The sequence below is a fragment of the Rhinopithecus bieti genome, unplaced genomic scaffold (genome assembly GCF_001698545.2).
Source record: "Rhinopithecus bieti isolate Rb0 unplaced genomic scaffold, ASM169854v2 scaffold_30846, whole genome shotgun sequence".
NCBI lineage: Eukaryota > Metazoa > Chordata > Mammalia > Primates > Cercopithecidae > Rhinopithecus > Rhinopithecus bieti.
In genome coordinates, this window is record NW_016814438.1 from 2,993,730 (window position 1) to 3,013,935 (window position 20,206).

At 39.0% G+C, this 20,206-nt stretch overlaps 1 protein-coding gene, 1 long non-coding RNA gene and 1 pseudogene across 5 annotated transcripts in view; 2 read left to right on the plus strand and 1 right to left on the minus strand.

Annotated features, from left to right (window-relative positions):
* The window catches only part of CCDC81 (coiled-coil domain containing 81), a 50,182-nt gene extending 41,363 nt beyond the window's left edge, over nucleotides 1-8,819 (plus strand). For both annotated transcript variants that reach the window (XM_017850855.1, XM_017850856.1), the window contains 4 exons: nucleotides 690-768; nucleotides 1,004-1,224; nucleotides 5,933-6,058; nucleotides 8,289-8,819. In XM_017850855.1, the coding sequence (XP_017706344.1) occupies nucleotides 690-768; nucleotides 1,004-1,224; nucleotides 5,933-6,058; nucleotides 8,289-8,430 (568 nt within the window). In that variant the 3' untranslated portion in view covers nucleotides 8,431-8,819. The remainder of the gene's footprint in view (nucleotides 1-689; nucleotides 769-1,003; nucleotides 1,225-5,932; nucleotides 6,059-8,288) is intronic.
* LOC108514572 (uncharacterized) overlaps nucleotides 1-18,326 on the minus strand; it is an 84,368-nt gene extending 66,042 nt beyond the window's left edge. For all 3 annotated transcript variants that reach the window (XR_001881246.1, XR_001881247.1, XR_001881248.1), the window contains exon 1: nucleotides 17,922-18,326. This is a non-coding gene — a long non-coding RNA (uncharacterized LOC108514572). The remainder of the gene's footprint in view (nucleotides 1-17,921) is intronic.
* A 235-nt stretch (nucleotides 18,327-18,561) lies between these two features.
* On the plus strand, nucleotides 18,562-19,966 carry LOC108514571 (protein tyrosine phosphatase type IVA 1 pseudogene; annotated as a pseudogene).
* The last annotated feature ends 240 nt before the right edge of the window (nucleotides 19,967-20,206 follow it).

A 20,206-nucleotide genomic window follows, 5' to 3' on the forward strand; every position in this document is an offset into this window, starting at 1 on the left:
ATGAATAGTCACTGCCTGCTTTCTTATCTAGATTTTTAAAATAACTGGTGGGTGTGGGAAGAGGTGGAGTGGTGGTGATGTGTCTGCTGTTTTAGTAGTAAGCCATTTGGACAATATGGTCAGTCACCTGTCTATACCTGTCCTGTCTGTCCTGTGTTCAACACACTGTTCACTAGCCTATGGAGTTTTTGTTTTGTTTTGGTTTGGTTTTTTGGTTGTTTTTTTTTTGCTGGAGTCTCGCTCTGTTGCCCAGGCTGGAGTGCAGTGGTGTGATTTTGGCTTACTGCAACCTCCACCTCCCAGGTTCATGCAATTCTCCTGCCTTAGCCTCCTGAGTAGCTGGGATTACAGGCACCCACCACCACCCCTGGCTAATTTTTGTATTTTTAGTAGAGACAGGTTTCACCATGTTGGCCAGGTTGGTCTCGGACTCCTGAACTCAAGTGATCTGCCCACTGCAGCCTCCCAAAGTGCTGGGATTACACACATGAGCCACTGTGCCCGGCCGCCTATGGATTTGAGTTACTCTTTTCTTTCTTAAAATGAAACCTACGAGAATAAAACATCCATTTTTATTTACCAGGCTCTTATTCCTATTTAATATTTATTAAACCTGTTTTGATGATGTTAATCTGTATTACTAAAGACTGCAAAACTGTGGTCCATCTTCTCCTGTTCTTAACTGCCAGACTTGCTGTGCAAAGAGCGAAATTTTTAAAAGATAAGATGGAAGAAACACAGTGTTACAAGAGAGCTTTGGATGCACAGGTAAGGGGACAAATATTATTGTTTTTAAAATTACGCAATGCTTCAATAACATCCTAAAATATGTATAAGTTGTTATATTTTATGTGTTATGCATTTGGTAGTTTTGTGCCCCACATTCCTTCCTGTAAGATACTGGTATTTTACCACATTACAGGGTTGTGCATAAAGCTTATTCCCTGATAGAATGATTATGTGCATTATGTGTATCTCTGCATTATGTGTATCTTTGTTTAAGATAAAGAACAAACCCTCCCGGCTGCCGCCCTTTGAGCCAGACTCCTCTGAGCCCATCTTTGGTAAGAATGAGGGTGAACTGATGGTGGAAAAGCACAAGCGAGAACAAAATTACATGAAACACCAGCTGGAGGCAGCTGCTAACCTCAAGAGGAAAGCCATCCTGCATCAACTAGTGGACCAGAGGCGGGATTTGCAAATGCTTCAGAGGACACAAAGAGAGTAAGGAGACCCCTGATCTTTCTCCCTCCACCTTTCCTCACTTATTCTGCTTCCTTTCTCTCTCTTTCTCCACTCTGTCCCTGCCCCGCATCTTTCTCATACAATAGTGGAGAAGTAAGAATAGTAAGAATAATAGCCAACACATTGAGGAGTTATTTGTGTGAGACATTGTTTTAAAGTTATTACATGCTTCATCTTGTTTTATCCTAATTCCTTATCTGAAGAAAAAGTTATTAAGTAAAATTTTAAAAACCTCTCTTGACATTTTAGTGTTTTCCAAAGTGGTTGTACCACTTTACATTCCCATCCAATAGTGTATGAGAATTCCAGTCCTCCCCATCATTCCCGGCACTTGGGGTAATCAGTATTTATTTTATTTTATTTTATTTTATTTTATTTTATTTTTTTTTATTTTTTTTTTTTTTATTTATTTTATTTTATTTTATTTTATTTTATTTATTTTAATTTTATTTTATTATTTTAGAGACAGGGTTTTGCTCTGTCACCCAGACTGGAGTGCAGTGGCATGATCATGGCTCACTGCAGCCTCAACATCCTGGACTCAAGCAGTTCTCCCACCTCAGCCTCTGGAGTATCTGGGACTACAGGCGAGTGCCACCATGCCTAGCTAATTTTTAACCTTTTTGGGGTGACAGGGTATGTTGCCCAGGCTGGTCTTGAACTTCTGGGTTCAAGCAATCCTCCTGCCTCAGCTTCCCAAAGTGTTGGGATTACAGGTGTGAGCCACAGCACCCAGCCCAATCAGTCTTTTTAATTTTAGATGTTCTAATAGGTGTACAGTGGTGTCTCATGCTTTAATTTGCATTTCTTTAATGACTAGTGATGTTGAACATCATTTCATATGCCTATTTGCCATCCGTGTATCTTCTTTGGTTAAGGGTATAAAGTATCAACACAAATCTTTTGCTTATTTTATAAACTCTTTTCTCATTGTTGAGTTTTGAAAGTTCTTTATATATTCTGTGTACAAGTCCTTTATCTGATATATTTGTAAAGCCTAAACATGCCTGAAAGGAAGATGTCTTTCCCACTGATTTTTTTTTTTTAAATGTAATCCCTTACGTAAGCATTCAGCTCCTCTTTAGCTTCTGTTTTATAACAGCAGAACCGCCATCACTTGTCCCATAGTGGGAAGCAAAGTGTGCTTTCCACAGCCAGATATGGGATCCTCTGTATTTGTTGCTAACACTATTGCTACTTCCTCTTCTGCTTCTGTTAGCTTCTCTAGTTATTTCCTAAGCTTGGAATCAGGAAGGTTAAACTCTGTCACTTTTAAGTTGTATGACTTGGGCCATGTCACACGTAAGGTCTTTGAGCCTTATTGTCCTCATATGAGAAAGAAGAATAATCACATCTGCCCGTCCTATCCTTACTGGGAGAATTAGATGAGATTATGTATGTGAGAGCATTTGCAGAAACCGAACAAATCCCTATTTCTGTATTGGTCAGATCTTGTTTTCTGTTTACATATTCTTTACTGGTTATTGCAGATTCTCTCACTTCCCTTATCTTTTCCAACTCCCTTCCCTGGTCCTTCTCTGGTTCATCTGAACATGTGATCTTAGATTCTCTGTGACAAATAGAAGGCCACTTTCTTTCAAAGGGGATAATTTAGTCAGGGTGATCCAGACAGGACTCTAAGCTATTTATACTTTTTTTTTTCTTTTTGCTCTTATTTTCAAAAATAACAATTCATTCTCATTAAAAGAAATCAACTGAAGGCTAGCTGGGCACAGTGGCTCACGCCTGTAATCCTACCACTTTGGGAGACCAAGGCAGGCAGATCACTTGAGCCCAGGAGTTTGAGAACAGCCTAGGCAACATGGTGAAACTCCGTCGTTACTAAAAATACAAAAATTAGCTGGGCGTGGTGGTGCACGCCTGTAATCCCAGCTATTCGGGTGGCTGAGGCACAAGAATGCTTGAACCTGGGAGGCAGAGGTTGCAGTGAGCTGAGATTGCGCCACAGCACTTCAGCCTGAGCAAGAGAGATTGCCTCAAAAAAAAAAAAAGGGCAATCTCCCCTACTAAGTAGCCAATATATATGTGCATATTGCTTAAATAGGAAATGTTTAAAAATTTTTTTGTAAAAAAATAATTAAAAAATAGGATACATATTAACCTTCATTATTTTTTACAAAAAAATTTAAACAATTTTTCATATTTAAGCAATATGCACACATATTTTTCCTTCCACTTTTGTAAATGAAATAGTCTATGAGATCTTATCTATTACTCTGCAAACTAATCTTTCTTTAACCTAACAATGTCATATACAAGTCAGTACATATATATAAGATTCATCTTCTTTAATAGCAGCATATTATCTATAATATAGATGTATAACAATTTAACTTTTGCATTATTGATGAACATTCACTTTGTTTCCAGATATTTTGCTATTACAACAATTCTGAATTAAACATTTTTAATATAGTGGTTCTTGTTTCTATCAGATAAATTCCCAAAAGTGGGGCTGCTGGGTCAAGTGTATGGTACATTTAATTTTCCTTTTTGTTTTTCTTTGAGACAGAGTCTCAATCTGTCACCCAGGCTGGAGTACAGTGGTGCAATCTTGGCTCACTGAAATCTCTGCCTCCTAGGTTGAGGTAATTCTCATGCCTCAGTCTCACAGTAGCTGGGACTAGAGGTGCCACCACTCCTGGCTAATGTATGATACATTTGAAATATTACCAGAAACTGACAGTTAAATTGCTAAGAAGGCATAGCAACTTGTTTCTCAGCAATGTTGTGAGAATGCCAGTTGTCCCCTGCATAATCTCTGCCTCATTTTCTTACTTTCTAGGCATTTAAAATGCTTTTAACCTATCCTTTAAAAAATAACATAATAATGGCCAACAAGCAAATGAAAAAATGATTAACAACATGAATTATTATGAAAGTGCAAACCAAAATCACAGTGAGATACCATGCCACATCCGTCAGGATAGCTACTATGAAAAAAAAATAACAAGCGTTGGTGAGAAGTAGAAACCTTTGTGTACTGTTGGTGTGAACATAAAATGGTACAGTTGCTATGGAAAACAGTATGGTGGTTCCTCAAAAAATTAAAAATAGAACTACTATATCATCCAGTAATTCCCCTTCTGGCTATGTATTCAAAAAAATTGAAAGCTGATCTCAAAAGATATCTGTACAGCCATGTTCATAGCAGTACTTTTTATAACAGCTAAGAAGTAGAAGCATTCCAAGTGTCCATTGACAGATGAATGGATAAACAAAATGTAGTGTGTGTATACATACACACTGTACAATGGAATTGTTATTCACTCTTAAAAAGGAAGAAAGTTCTAACACATGCTACACTGTGGATGAACCTCAAGGTCATTATGTTAAGTGAAATAGACCAGTCACAAAAAGACAAAATACTGTATGACTCCATTTATATGAGTTATCCAGAGAAGTAAAAATCACAGAAACAGAAAGCAGAATGGTGGTTGCCAAGGGCTAGAGGAGGCAGAAATGGAGAGCTGTTTAATGGTATAGTTTTGGTTTTGTAATGTGGAAGCATTCTGGAGACTGGTTGCATGACATGAATGTACTTAACACTAAGTAACTGTACACTTGAAAATAGTTAAGATAGTAAATTTTGTTATGCGTTTTTTTAAAACCACAATAAAAAAATCTACAAAAAGAAAAATAATTTATGAAAAAAGTAATAGGTACTCTTCAGTCATTGAGCTCCAACTATGTGATAGGCACTGGTACTTCCTGTGTATCATTTGGTCTTTATAATAACCACACAATAGCTGCTCAATCAATGCTTGTTAGATGAAAAGGTGTGCCGTTTTAGGAAAAAGTGAGACAGTATAGAGGACATTAACTGATTTTTATTGGAGGATCCTGACACCCAGTGGCTGCTGCTACCTGTAACACAAAGCCCTTCAGAGCAGGCTACATCAACAGTTACATTTTGTGAAGCTCCTTCTAGATTTCAATGAGAACTGACAGTAAACGTTTCAGTTTGGCAAGAAATAGACACATAATCTGAACCAGGCTTAAGGTGATTCACAACAGTAGTGATGGAGTGTTTGGAGACCAGTGATAGAAACACAACACTGGGAATATCTCCCTATGAAGAGAGAGATTATACTGCAGTCACTGCTTTGATGACATGGCCTTCACTAAACATTCCTGTTTTTTTTTTTTTTCTTGCCTTCTTCACAATGTTAATGTTTTCTCTATTTGCTTTTCCGTTGCTTAGTCACTTGTGTTTATTTTCTCTTTTTGTAGACTTTCATTTGTATACCTATCTATTTTGCCTTGTAAAATGTCTGCAGTGACTGGTAGGCTGAGTACTGGCAGCTTAGAGGCTGGACTAAAAGGAAAGAAAGAGAGTATAGGAAATCCATTTGGGATGATTCTTCAGATAAGTTACATTAGCCTCAAAGGAAATCAATGGTTTTACAGGCTGAAGTTGTTAATTGGAAAAAGATTTCAATCCTATTAAATCAAACCAGGATTGAAGATGAAAGACCTTTGACCCATAAATTATTTGAGAGCTAGGAATTTCAGTGTGCTTTTACAGTGTTCACACTTTTTAGTATATTTCAGTAGTGAACAAAACCAGAAGGTTTTTTTGTTTAACATAAAAGGAATGGGGCTCCCAAAGTTGGTGCATGCTCTTACCAAGTATTATGGAGTCAGGCTGTTCTTTTCTCTCCAGGCATGTGGCAGACAGAACCGCTGAGCTGGAGCGAGTAAAGAGAATCAACCAATGCTTACAGGAGGACTGGGAAAGGTGTGCTGCGATGAAGAAGCAGCGAGACCTGGAGGAGAAGGCTTTTGAACGGTAATGCTTGATTGGAACCCCAAAATTCTCCTGCTCCTTGTGGGATGGCAATGGGTTTCAAGTGGAACTCCACTTTTATTAGTAGTGGCTGCCTAGAGAACTCTGTGGAGAAAGCAAGTCTGTATTCCATGGGAAATACCACCACGATTGATTAGAAATGTCTTTTATAGACATGGGATTGAAGAATGCTGGGTTGTATGCTAGGTATTTACTAACCCGGGTGGCTTTATTTGCTTTTTGTGGAGAGTGAAAATTCTCTTTGGAAATAACTATTTGGAAGTAGGGGGAGTGAGTTTCCAATCTGAACATTTTCAAGCCTTAGGGAATGGTTATTCAAGAGCAGGGCCAGGGGTCGTAAGATTGGCAATTGGAAAAGTAAGATGCCTATTCTGGAGCCAACCAAGAGCATCTTTCTGAAATTATTATATGCCTGACCTCTCCTCAGCTTAACTATTCACATCACTGCTGTTGTATTACACCTTGAAAACAAAATTAAAATACGAATGTAAGGTATGATTTTATAGCATGTTAAAAATGTGATGAAACAGATCAAGTCTATACAACCAAATTATTAAAACCCAAATATACCAAAATAATAGTTTAAATTGCCAATTATCAATTCATTTTTAATCATGGATAAAATCTGTAGAATGGATCTTGATCTGTAACTCTCCTTTTCCTTTTAGGTTTTCTTGTAAAGCATTTCTCACCTACCTTTCTAATGAGTAGAACCCATATTTTGTGACAATGAAAGTATGAGTGATGATGTGGAAAATAGGATCCAAAGGAGAAGCGGAGTCATTTGGCTTAGAGAAAAGGAGAGGAAAGGGCAGTTGGGGATTTCAAGCTGTTTTCTCAATGATCTGGGAAGGCAGGTAAAAGTCAGTGAGATTAATGCTAGGAAGATTTCAGTTGTGTTTGGGAAGAGTGCTTGGCCAACATGGTGATAAAGGATTGAGGAGACACAGAAAATAATGCTGAGTGGCAGGCTAACAAATCTACTCCAGGTATATCATGAAGCAGACTTGTCTGAGGACCTAGGCCAAGTGTGGACAGATACTTGAGCAGGCAGCAGTAGGAAGAAGGAATTGGTTGGTATAAAAAGAAAATAAAGCAAAAGTAAAACCAAAGTCCATATGCATGCAGTTAGCACATGATACTCTGTTCCATTACCAAGCCAGGAAGGTCTTCCCCTGCTCACTTCCAAGGTAGTTTATTCTTTTTTCTTTTAAGACTGCCCTTGATAATCCTTCTTAAACAGAATTCTGGCTGGATGCCATGGCTTATGCCTGTAATCCCAGCACTTTGGGAGGCTGAGGCGGATGGACTGCTAGAGTTCAGAAGTTTGAGACTAGCCTGAGCAAACATGGTGAAACCCTGTCTCTATCAAAAATACAAATATTAGCTTGGTGTGGTAGTACACACCTGGCATTCCAGCTACTCAGGAGGCTGAGGTGGGTGGATTGCTGGAGCCCAGGAAGTCGAGGCTGCAGTGAGCTGTGATCGACCCACTGCATTCCAGCCTGGTGACAGAGGGAGACCCAGTCTCAAAAAAAAAAAAAGAAAAGAAAAGAAAAGGAAAATCCACCTATGGAGAAATTTTGATGGGGTAGAGGAGCACATGGGGGACTGTCTTTCATAATGAAGAAAAACTATCAAAGGGGAAAATCAGTTACTACTGCCTGTTTATCTCTGCTTTTAGTTGCTTTCGTCTTCCTCTTTGTCTCCACTCCCTCTCCTGCCCTTAATTCTCCAGAGGCTTCTGGCCTCCTGGGATATTTCATTGTAAGTCCACTCAACTCTCTGCTGTTGTTAGCTGATAACCAGCAACTTAATGGTTTATCTTCCTCTCAAAGACTGTCTCCTGGGAGCTCAGCAGGTAGAGGTATAATCCACATGGCAAAACAGTCAATACAGAGGCTTTGGAGCCACTGTCTGCTGGCTGTGTGACCTTCAGCAAGTTCTCTGTGGGCCTGGGTGGCTGAGGCTGGGGAGGGGTAGAGTCAGACTTCTGTGAAGGCACAAGTTGGGGCTTTTTATTAAGTGGAGAACGACAAGCCAGCAGAGGTTTGGAAGGAGGGGATGTCAGGAGGGGGTGAACTGCCGCATGGCAGGCAGGGAACACAAGGTGTTACTTTTCTTTTGTGTACCTCCTGCCATACCAGCTTCCAAGTTGGGCCTCTAGAGGCTCCAGAAACCTACTGATCTGCATTTGCTCTCCTCTCCTCAGGGCTTCAGACAAGCTGTTTCTCCTAGACCAGTGTGAGAAGTATCGGCGCTGCAAGCAGTGCCAGAGGCGCACCTCCAATGTGGGCGAGAGCAACCTGTGGCCCCTGAACAAGTTCCTGCCAGGCTCCCGGTTGCTTGTGTAAAACTCTAAGTTTGGATCTGCGTTTCCTGGGGAAAGTTTTTATCTTTTACATGTTTGGGGGTGATTGTGAAACTGCATATTTTTACCTCAGAGAAAAAAATCATTGTTTAGGTTTGGTGCTTTCATTAGATTGCTTGTTAAGCCCTTATTGAATTCACTCCTGCCTTTCTCCCACCCCCTTATTTCCTATACTCGTCTCTGATGGCAGTGAAGGTGTCTGAATGTTCCTGAGGGCTAGAACCTGCTACACAGGGGCTGGGAAGGGGACTCAGATTCATTATGGCTGCTGGGGTGCTGCTGACCCAGCCCTGCTGCTGCTCCGTGACTTTGTGTACAAAACTTTTTTCGTCTGTAATGAATAGTGGCAATAATAAATATTTTCTAAGCGCCCGACTGTGCATGACAATTTATAATGGTACATTTTACCCTCTCCTCTCCCCCAACCCTAGACTTTTCCAGAGGGGTATATGTGTGAACATCACAGAGATGGGTTTGACTATTTACCTAGGAGGCCAGAAAAATGCTCCCTGAGTTTTCTCATTGATGACATACCTGGGACTTTAGTGGGACCTCCCAAGATATCATTCCCTTGTCCAGCTATTTCTATGCCCTTGGAATAACTGTGCACTGTGAGGTGAGTCTCCCACTACTTCACTTCGTTCTTGAGCTGTAGTGCTGTTCAAGAGGACTCATCTCCCTGTCACAGGACTGACTTTCAGTTAAGGTATGGCTGCTCTCAACTAAAAACTTTCTTCATTTATCTGCGTACATTCTTCTCTCCCTGCCCTGTCTGACCAATTGAGGTAAAATAGAGTGAAGTCTAGATTTCTGAAATATAAAAGCTAAGAAGGAAGTCTCTTAGACTATTTGTTTTCTGCCTGTCACATCTCTCCCTTGGGAAATGAAGGAAAGTTTATGTGGGAAGATGTTTGTGAACATTTAAACTTTCATTTTGCCCTACTACAAATACAAAATAGGAATGTGTTGAGCCCTGAAAAGTTAAGGAGAAAATATTCACTCAAGCTGATACCGGACAAATTTTGTTGTTAATGTTATCTTTTTCTATGAAAACAAGCGTACCTGCTGATGATCACAATTTTTTGGAACCTCTTCTCTAATCTTTCTCCATTTCTGCCTTTCATTTCCTCAAAAAATCATTCTATGGAGGGCCAATCTGTAGGGAGACCCCCATGAAACTATTGCTATGGAATAAAAGATGAAATGCTCCTGATTATTGTAAATACAAAGTTGTATGTAGGATTGTGTAAAGACAATGCCAGGTTGGACTGCCAGAATAAGCCAACAGTGCGTGATGTGCTTCCCCCTGCAGAGAGCCTACGAATGAACGTGCAGTCAGGGAGGTTTCACATCACCAAGATTCCTATCCCAGAAAAGCAGATGTTCATACCTCTGGGAATGGAATGCGACCCTTGTGGAGAGCCTATAAACAGATTCATGAGGGGCACCTGTTCATATGGATAAGATAGGGTTATAAACACCCTCATCTTGCCATGGCACTTCTGGGACTCTTTAGGGTTAAGGCATACTCCCTTCTGAGAATTTCTGTTCTAACCAGTTGTCTAGCTTCACATCCTGTTTCTATGGAGTGTTTGTAACCAGCTTTTGCTGCAACTGTTACTGCTGATTAATATCTTGCTAATCATAGGTCATGGAACGACTGTGTTTCTGTTTTAAGGCTGTGTTAGAAATTACTGATGCACACACTATATTGTAAATTCTTATCTCTGTATACTGNTGCGACCCTTGTGGAGAGCCTATAAACAGATTCATGAGGGGCACCTGTTCATATGGATAAGATAGGGTTATAAACACCCTCATCTTGCCATGGCACTTCTGGGACTCTTTAGGGTTAAGGCATACTCCCTTCTGAGAATTTCTGTTCTAACCAGTTGTCTAGCTTCACATCCTGTTTCTATGGAGTGTTTGTAACCAGCTTTTGCTGCAACTGTTACTGCTGATTAATATCTTGCTAATCATAGGTCATGGAACGACTGTGTTTCTGTTTTAAGGCTGTGTTAGAAATTACTGATGCACACACTATATTGTAAATTCTTATCTCTGTATACTGCACTTCTGCATACAGATGTTATGTTAAAGAATTACTTCATCCCCATGTGACCATCTCACCTCATAATCCAATGACCCTAAATCCCTCACTAACCTACCCCTGCCCTCACTAAACTTAATAATAAATGCTGGCATATCCACTGCATTGGCGGCATCGCAGGACCAGAAGGCAGTGACCCCTCTGGACCCAGCTTTCACTACCTTGCGTGTGTCTATTATTTCTCGACCTGCTGATCCGCCTGGGAACAAAGAGCCCCTTTGCATTGCAGACTGCTGGCCAGATCCCGCAATACCAATCATCATTAACCAATATTTAAAACAATAGGCTTTCCCCAATACTGCCTGACCTGCCTGAATCTATATCTGCTGCACCCTTGAAGTAATTTGTCTCTAATATATAATAAATTACTATAATAGTGTTATACTAATATATTTTTTAAAAATATAGAATGCTGGCTGGGGGCAGTGGCACACGCCGGTAATCCCAGCACTTTGGGAGGCCGAGGTGGGTGGGTCATGAGGTCAAAAGATTGAGACCATCCTGGCCAACATGGTGAAACCCCGTCTCTACTAAAAATACAAACATTAGCTGGGTGTGGTGGCACGTGCCTGGAGTCCCAGCTACTCGGGAGGCTGAGGTAGGAGAATCACTTGAACCCGGAGGTGGAGGGTGCAGTGAGCTGAGATCACACCACTACATTGCAGCCTGGTGACAGAGCGAGACTCCATCTCAAAAAAAAAAGTAGAATTCCTTGTTAAAGAAAAATAAGTTAATTTTGGTAGGTTCAGGTGAGCAGATTTAACTTCATAGACCTTTTTACTGGAGGAATTTATAATTTACTGTCATGGGTAGCAGTCAGTACTAACAGTACTACAGTCGGATCCTAAAATTGTTCTTAAAATTATATATTGACAAATTATAGTTATATATATTTATGGGGTATAAAGTGATATTGTGATTTTTGAATACAATGTGGAATGATTAAATCGAGTGAATTAAAATGTCCATTACCTTAAATATTTAACTTTTTGTGATAAAAATATTTGAAATTTATTCTTTTAGAGACATTGACACGTAAAGTGCTCATTGTATTTATCACACTGTGCAACAGATCTCAAAAAGATATCAAACTTTGCTGGGTGTGGTGGCTCACACCTGTAAACCCAGCACTTTGGGAGGCCAAGGCAGGCGAATCACCTAAGGTCAGGAGTTCGAGACCAGCCTAGACAACATGGTGAAACTCTGTCTCTACTAAAAATACAAAAAATTAGCTGGGCATTGTGGCACGCACCTGTAGTCCCAGCTACTCAAGAAGCTGAGGCAGGAAAATCACTTGAATCCAGGAGGCAGAGGTTGCAGTGAGCTGAGATTGTGCCACCACACTCCAACCTGAGTGACAGAGCAAGACTGTCACACACACACACACACACACACACACACACACACACACACACACAATCAAACTTATTTTTCCTATCTAAGGCTTTGTACACTTCAACTATCATCTCCACATTCCTCCCATGCCCCACCCTCTGGGAACTATCATTCTACTCTCTGCTTATATGAGTTTTAGATTCCACATATGAGAAGATGTGGCATTTGTTTGTGTTTGGTGTACTTCACTTAGCATAATGTTCTCCAATGCTATCCACAATACCTCTACTTTTTATTTCTATGAGATCAACTTTTTTTTTTTTTTTGAGACGGAGTCTTGCTCTGTTGCCCAGACTGGAGTGCAGGGCGCAATCTTGGCTCCCTGCAAGCTCTACCTCCTGGGTTCATGCCATTTTCCTGCCTCAGCCTCCCGAGTAGCTGGGACTACAGGCGCCCACCACCACGCCTGGCTCATTTTTTGTATTTTTAGTAGAGACAGGGTTTCACTGTGTTAGCCAGGATGGTCTCGATCTCCTAACCTCGTGATCTGCCTGCCTCAGCCTCCCAAAGTGCTGGGATTACAGGCATGAGCCACCATGCCCAGCCAAGATCAACTATTTTTTAGCTTCCACATATGAGTGAGAACATTCAGCGTTTAACTTTCTGTTCTTGGCTTACTTCACTAAGTTCCAGTTCCATCCATGTTGCCATAAATGACAGCATTTCATTCTTTTTCATGGCTAAATATTATTCCATTGTGTATATATAACACATTTTCTTTATTCATTCATCTATTGTTGGACACTTGGGTTGATTCTATATCCTGGCTACTGTGAATAGTGCTGCAAAGAACATCTCTTTTGACATATTCATATTTGACTTCAAATCTTTGGGACAAATCACCAGAAGTGAGATTGCTGAGTCATATGGTAACTGGGGTCATATGGTAACTGTATTTTTAGTTTTTTGAGGAATCTTCATACAGTGTTTCATAATGGCTATACTAATTTATATTTCCCACCAACAGTGTACAAGGTTTTTCCCATATCTTAGCCAACACTTGTTATCTTTTCTTTTTGATAATAGCCTTTCTAATAGGTGTGAAGTCATAGTTCATTGTAGTTTTAATTTTCATCTCTCTAATGACTGGTGATGTTGAGCATTTTTTCATGTATTTGTTAGCCATTCATATATCTTCCTTTGAGAAATGTTTATTCAGGTTCCTTGCCCATGTCTTCTTTTTTTTTTTTTAATAGAGTTGAGTTCCTTATATATTTTGGATATTAATCCCTTATCATATGTAGGGGTTGCAAATATTTTTCTCCCAATCTGTAGGTTGTCTCTTCACTCTATTAACTGCTCTCTTTGTTGTGTAGGAATTTTTCATTTTGATGTAATCCCATTTGTTTACTGCATATGTTGCCTGCAGTTTTGGGTCAAACCTAAAAAATCATTGCCCAGACCAATGTCATGTAGTTTTCCCTGTGTTTTCTTCTAGTAGTTTTACAGTTTCAGGTTTTATGTTTATGTCTTTAATTCATTTTGAGTTGATTTTTGTATATGGTGTGAGATAAGCGTCCAATTTCATTCTGTTGTCTATGGATATCCAGTTTTCCCAGCACCATATATAGAATAGCCTGTCCTTTTCCCATTGTATATTCTTGACACTTTTGGTGAGTATCAATTGACTGTAGATACATGGGTTCATTTCTGGGTTCTTTATTCTGTCCATTGGTTCGTATGTCTATTTTAATGCCAGTACCATGCTGTTCAGTTACCATCAGTTTGTAGTATAGTTTGAAATTAGGTAGTGTGATACCTCAAGCTTTGTTCTTTTTGGTCATGATTGCCTTGGCTATTTGTTTGTTTGTTTTGTAGTTCCGTATGAATTTTAGGATTGTTTTTTCTATATCTATGAAAAATAACATTGGAATTTTGATAGATATTGAACTGAATCTGCAGATCATTCATGTAGTATGGACATTTTAACAATATTAATTCTTCCAGTCCATGAACATGGGATATATTTTAATTTATTTGTCTTCTTCAATTTCTTTTGTTAATGTTTTATAGTTTTCTTTATATAAATCTTTGCCTAATTGGTTAAACATATTCCTCAGTAATTTATTTCTAGTAGCGACTACAAATGATAGTTCTCTTGATTTCTTTTTTGGAAAGTTCCTTGTTAATGTAAAGAAATGTTACTGACTTTTGTGTGCTGATTTTGTGTCCTGCAAGTTCCCTGAATTTGTTGATCAATTCTAATAGCTTTTTGTTAGAATCTTAAGGGTTTTTTCTTTTTTTTGTAGAAATGGGGGTCTCATTATGTTGACCAGGCTGGTTTCTAACTCCTGGCCTTAAGTGATCCTCCTGCCTTGGCTTCCCAAAGGGTTGGGATTACAGGCTTGAGCCACCACACTTAGTCTAAGGTTTTCTGTATGCAAAATTATGTTGTCAGCAAATAACAATAGTTTTATTTCTTCATTTCCTATTTGGATGTCTTTTCTTCTGCTTTATTGCTCTAAGGACTTTCAATATAACATTGAACGGAAGTGGCAAGAGTGTACATCCTTGGTCCAGATCTTAGAAGAAAGAGTTCCAAGTTTTTACTGTTGAGTATAATGTTAGCTGTAGGCTTATTATACATGGCCTTTGTTGTGCTGAAGTATATTCATTCTGTAATTAATTTGTTGTTTTTGTCATGAAAGGATGCTGAGTTTGTCAAATGCTTTTTCTGCATTTAATGAGATGGTCATATGATTTTTGTCCTTCATTCTGTTCATGTGATATATCACATTTATTGATTTGAGAATATTGAACCATTCTTGCAACCCAGGGATAAATCCCACTTGATCATGGTGAATAATTCTATTAATGTGTTGTTGGATTTGGTTTGCTAGTATTTTGTTGAGGATTTTTGCATCTATGCTCATCAAGGATATTGGCCTGTAGTTTTCATTTCTTGTGATGTGCCTGTGTGGCTTTGGTATTAGGGTAACACTGGTCCTAAAAAGACCAGTATTGAAAGTATTATCTCCCATTCTTTTTGTTTGTTTGTTTTCGTTTTTTGTGTGTGTGTTTTTTTCCTAAGAGTTTGTAGAGAATTGGTATTAGTTCTTCTTTAAATGTTTGGTAGAATTCAGCAGTGAAGCCATCTGTTCTTGGGCTTTTCTTTGGTGAGATACTTTTTACTACTGATTCAATTTCCTTACTCATTATTGGTTTGCTCAGATTTTTCTATTTCTTCATGATTCAGTCTTGGCAGTTTGTATGTGTGTAGAAATACATCCATTTCTTCTAGGTTACACAAGTTTTTGGCAAATAATTATTCATAATAGTCTCTCATGATCCATTGTACTTCTGTGTTGTCAACTGTAACATCTCTTTATTTCTGATTTTATTTGAGTCTTTTCTCGTTTTCTTTTCTTGGTTAGTCTAGCTAAAGGCCGGTTGATTTTATCTTCACAAAAAATGACCTTTTAGTTTCTTTTGTATTGTTTTTCTAATCTCCAGAGCAGAAATAAAATAGAGATTAGATTATTTCTGGTCTGATCTTTATTATCTCTTTCCTTCCACTAACTTGGGCTTAGGGTTTTTAAAAAAATTCCTTGAGGTGTAACTTTTAGTTATTTGTAATTTTCTTTCTTGGTGTAGGCATTTATTGCTACAAACTTTCCTCTTAGAACTGCTTTTGCTGCATTCCATAAAGTTTGGTATATTGTGTTTTCCTTTTTGTCTCAAGATATTTTTAGATTTTCCTTTTATTTTCTTCACTGGCACACTGATTGTTTATGAGCATGTTTAATTTCCATGTATTTGTGAATTTTCCAAAATTCCTCCTTTTAATGATTTCTAATTTCATACCATTGTGAAACCTCTGCTATAACAAGGTAAAAACTAGAAAACCCCTGTATAACAAGGTAAAAACCTAATAGCATTGTGCATTGGTTGTTAGAAGAACAAGGTAGATTCCTTCTGGTAAGTTTACCATGGCACAGAGGGGAAAGCTTTTTGAGGAGATGAAGCCCAAACTGAATTTTAAGGATAAACAGGAAAAAGCCAGGTGAAGAGAAGAAGGGGTCATGACAACAGATGTCAAGGCTGTGTGCTCCAGTCTATCAAGGCTGAGATGGAGGCATGGTTATATGAATTATATAGACATAAGGTCTAAAATGTTTTCTATCATTCAACCATTTTAAGAATCAAATTTTATTATAGTCCTTCACTAAACAGCAGATTTCTGAGCAAGTATTTATAATTTGGATCTTTTTCAAAGATCCTCATTGTTAACTACTATTCTTGTCTTAGTCTAACTCTGTAATTAGCCCCAATTTGCTATCATCAAGTTCTGTCTTTTCCAGAAATACAGCACAGCCAGACCAGATTAATGTATCAAAGGATTTCCTGTTTCAGTGGTTTTCAATGTTTTGGACAGTCATGGAGTCTTCTAAGAATCTGATGAAAAATATATACCCTTCTCCTAAAAACAGGTACATACTCCTATACAACATTTTGCACGCAGTTACAAGTTTCCTAGGCCCCCTGGACCACAGGCCAAGAATCCCTGTTCTAGATGGCTTTCCTTCACCATTTTTACAAGCTTAGGCTATCAAAAGTAAAGGATTTAATTTGCTCTTGAAACTTCCCTTTCACTTTTCTTTTTTGGCTTTTTTTCTCCTAAAATTCTGTTACTTTGCCTTGATTTTTACATAGTTTTGCTGGGTACACAATTCTATACTGACATTTTCTCTCAGCCCTCTGAAGATATTCTTATTCTCCGGTTTCTTCTCTAACAACTGTTAGAATTTTCTAAAATGTCTAGACTTTGCTTCCTGGCCTTCACATGGCCCCTTTCTTCCTTCCTTCAAAGGGCTGAGAGAAAATGTCAGCGTAGAATTGTGTACCCAGCAAAACTTTTAACAATGAAGGGAAAGTAAAAGAATTTTAGAAAAAAGCCAAAAAAGAAACCTAAAGAAAAAAACAAAATATGGTTTACTAACAATAAAGGAAATGGATTCAACAGTGAGAGATTTTCTAGCATATATAAAACATTTATCAAAGTTGATCAGATATTCAAAGGAACCTCCAAAAAAATGCTTCTGGATAAAAGAAAGTAACCTCAGAAAGAATCGAGCTGCAAGAAGGAATAGTGAGCAAAGAAACTGATAATATGAATAAACGTAAACAAACATTGATTTGTACAAACAATAATGTCCAATTTTTGGCGTTAAAAGATTAAGATGCTTGACAACATTAATAGTTAAAGCATACTGAATTCCTTCAAGAGACAGGAAAAGATTCTGAACCATGTTTGACTTTTTCTAAGTTATTTAAGCACTAAAATAACAGAAATAGGGTATATAATAGACCATATGTATTAGAGAGGCAGACTCCAGAGCCAAAATTCCGGGATTCAGATCTTAGCCTTGCAAAACTACCTATTGGGTACTATGCTCACTATCTGGGTGACAGAATCATCATTCATATTCTGGGTCACGCAATATACCCATGTAACAAATGTGCACGTGCACCCTCTGAATTTATAATAAAAGTAAAAATTAGTTTTTTTAAAAAAAGTCTCATCCCTGCCATTTACTAGCTGTGTGACCTTTGGCAAATTACCGTTCTATGCCTAGGTTTTTAAAGTCAGGACAGTAGAAATGACACTAGTATCTAATTCATAGGGGTTTTGTATTATATGTAGATTAAGCTTCGAACAGCGCTTACCCTAAAATAAGTGCTACGGAAGTATTAGCCCCAGTGAAAACTTCCAAAAGAGTAAAGGGAAAACCTTAATCCAAAACAGGTCAAGAAAGGGTAAAAAATATAGAAATATAGGTCAAATAGCACAAAATAAGAGGGCAAAATGCATACATGCTTTTCAGCTAAAAAAGTTTGTCAGAGTGGATTTATGCGGGGAAAAAAAAAGCGCCAAATATTATGTTGTTCCCAAGAGACACAAACATAAAACAGGTAGAAAAAGATACACTAGTCAGAGTCAACGGCTGGGAAATCTTCCGCAACCTTACCTTGTCTTCCTGCAGTTTCTGTCCAGCCTCTTCCTTGCTTCCTATCCCACCACCCGCGCGTCGCTCCTCAGTCCCTCTCCTCTTCCAGTGGGAGACAAGGAAACTCTGGATTCATCCAGCGCTTCTTCGCTTCAGCAACTGGCCCACGTCGGCGGCGGCAGTGGTGACGTCCTCACTGGTCCGCCCAACCGCTGTTAGTGAAGGGGTTCGCTCGTCGCGCGCAGTCTACGAAAGGGAGGGCTTGTGCCGCAACGGCACCTCGGCGTGCGCGTGTTGGCTCAGTGGAGTGGCTCAGCTGGTCCTCCTAGAGTTCGGTACCCCACCGCAGCTTCACCGCGACTACTGCGGCTGCTCCAGGCAGTGCTGCGGCCGCCGCGGGCCCAGCTGTATGGTTAGGCCACCATTGTTCGTGAGTAAACATATTCCTTTCTGTGGTGTTCTTGATCATGCGTTTATGGAGTTTCTGAAGCGCCCTGGAGATTACCGCCAGGGTCAGCACGACCTTTATGAGGACAAATGAACGGTGGAAAGTCGTTACTGCCCCACCAAGAAGCCCCCACAAGGCGGGTCACCTGGACACAGAAGTGTAGAACTGAGATCACCAGAGCATTTTACAAGAGTTCTGACCTAGGTGGGGTAACCCTTGGCGCACTTCCTTTCCATTGGCTCAGAATTACTGAATTGAAGAACCGTGGCTTCTTGTTGGAAGGTTCATTTCATTTCCTGTCAGTACCAACTTCATATTCAAAGCTCTGTGAATTTCAAGTGGAGTATATTGGCATAGACTTCAGTTTCTTGACATCATTTCTGTATTCAAAAATTTTTAATTTTTTTCATAACCATATCAGTGTCTTTTTTTTTTTTTTTTTTTTTTTTTTTTTTTTTAACTAAATTAACATGGCCCCAATGAATCACCCAGCTCCAGTGGAAGTCACATACGGGAACATGAGATTTCTAATCATACACAACCCAACCAATTCGACCTTACACAGATTTATAGAAGAACTTAAGAAATACGGGGTTACCACAATGGTAAGAGTATGTGAAACAACTTATGACCCTGCTCTTGTGGAGCAAGAAGGCATCCAGTTTCTGGATTGGCCTTTTGATGATGGTTCATCACCATCCAACCAAATTGTTGATGACTGGTTAAGTCTTGTAGATGTTAAGTTTCGTGAAGAACCTGGTTGTTGTATTGCCGTTCACTGTGTTGCAGGTCTTGGGAGGACTCCGGTGCTTGTTGCCCTAGCATTAATTGAAAGCGGAATGAAAAACGAAGATGCAGTACAGTTTATAAGAGAAAAACGGCGCGGCGCTTTTAACAGCAAGTAACTTTTGTATTTGGAGAACTATCATTCTCAAATGCGGCTTCGCTTCAAAGACTCCAGTGGTCACAGAAACAACTGTTGTATTCAATAAACCTGACTGCCTGATGCTATTGCCTTGAAAGTGGGACTTCAGACAAGACCTAATTTATTGTACATTTTAGCCAACATATGGGCTTAGTGATGAAGCTTCCACAGGGACATTGAAAAGCCACGAATTTAACAGAAATGCAACTTCTATGTTTGGCTTAGTGCTATTCCCATGCCAGAAAAAATACATAAGAAATCTGCAGATTAGATGCCAAGATCCCCAGCACAAAATTTGTGTATTTTTAGTGTCATACAGAATTAAAACTCCAGGAACTATAACTTTATGTAGTTCATCCCTTAAGTCATATCAAACACTGCAAGTAGGGCCTATATGATTATTTGCCTGCTTCATGTTTACCATCCCACATGGGTCTCAGTATACATCAGGTTTGTCCAACAGGTGATTTTGTTGGATTCTTTACACATCTTGTGATTATCTGATGTCTTTCTCTAATCTCATTTTGTTATGAAAACCTCCATTTTGAAAAATCAACGTCTGATTGAAAGTTCATGCAAAATCCACATTGTACAGAAGCATATGTGTTGAATGTCTTCAGATAAAAAGGCCTTATCATTGATGTTTACGGTGGGGGTGTAACTTAACAGGGAGGGCCCTGAAGACAAAATGAGAGGAGACTATGAAATATTTCTAGTAAAATGTTGTTTTGATCTTGTGCAGAACATATGAACTAGGACTTTTAATTTAGTAAATGTTTTTTAAAAGGCAAAGATGCATTGGTCCAAGATAAATAGAGCAAATATGGACAGAATTACAAGGAAAATTGACAAGTTTACCATAGCAGTGGGAAATTTTATTGTCCCTCTTTCAGAAGCAGATCAAGTACACAATCAAGATTTTGGATATAGATC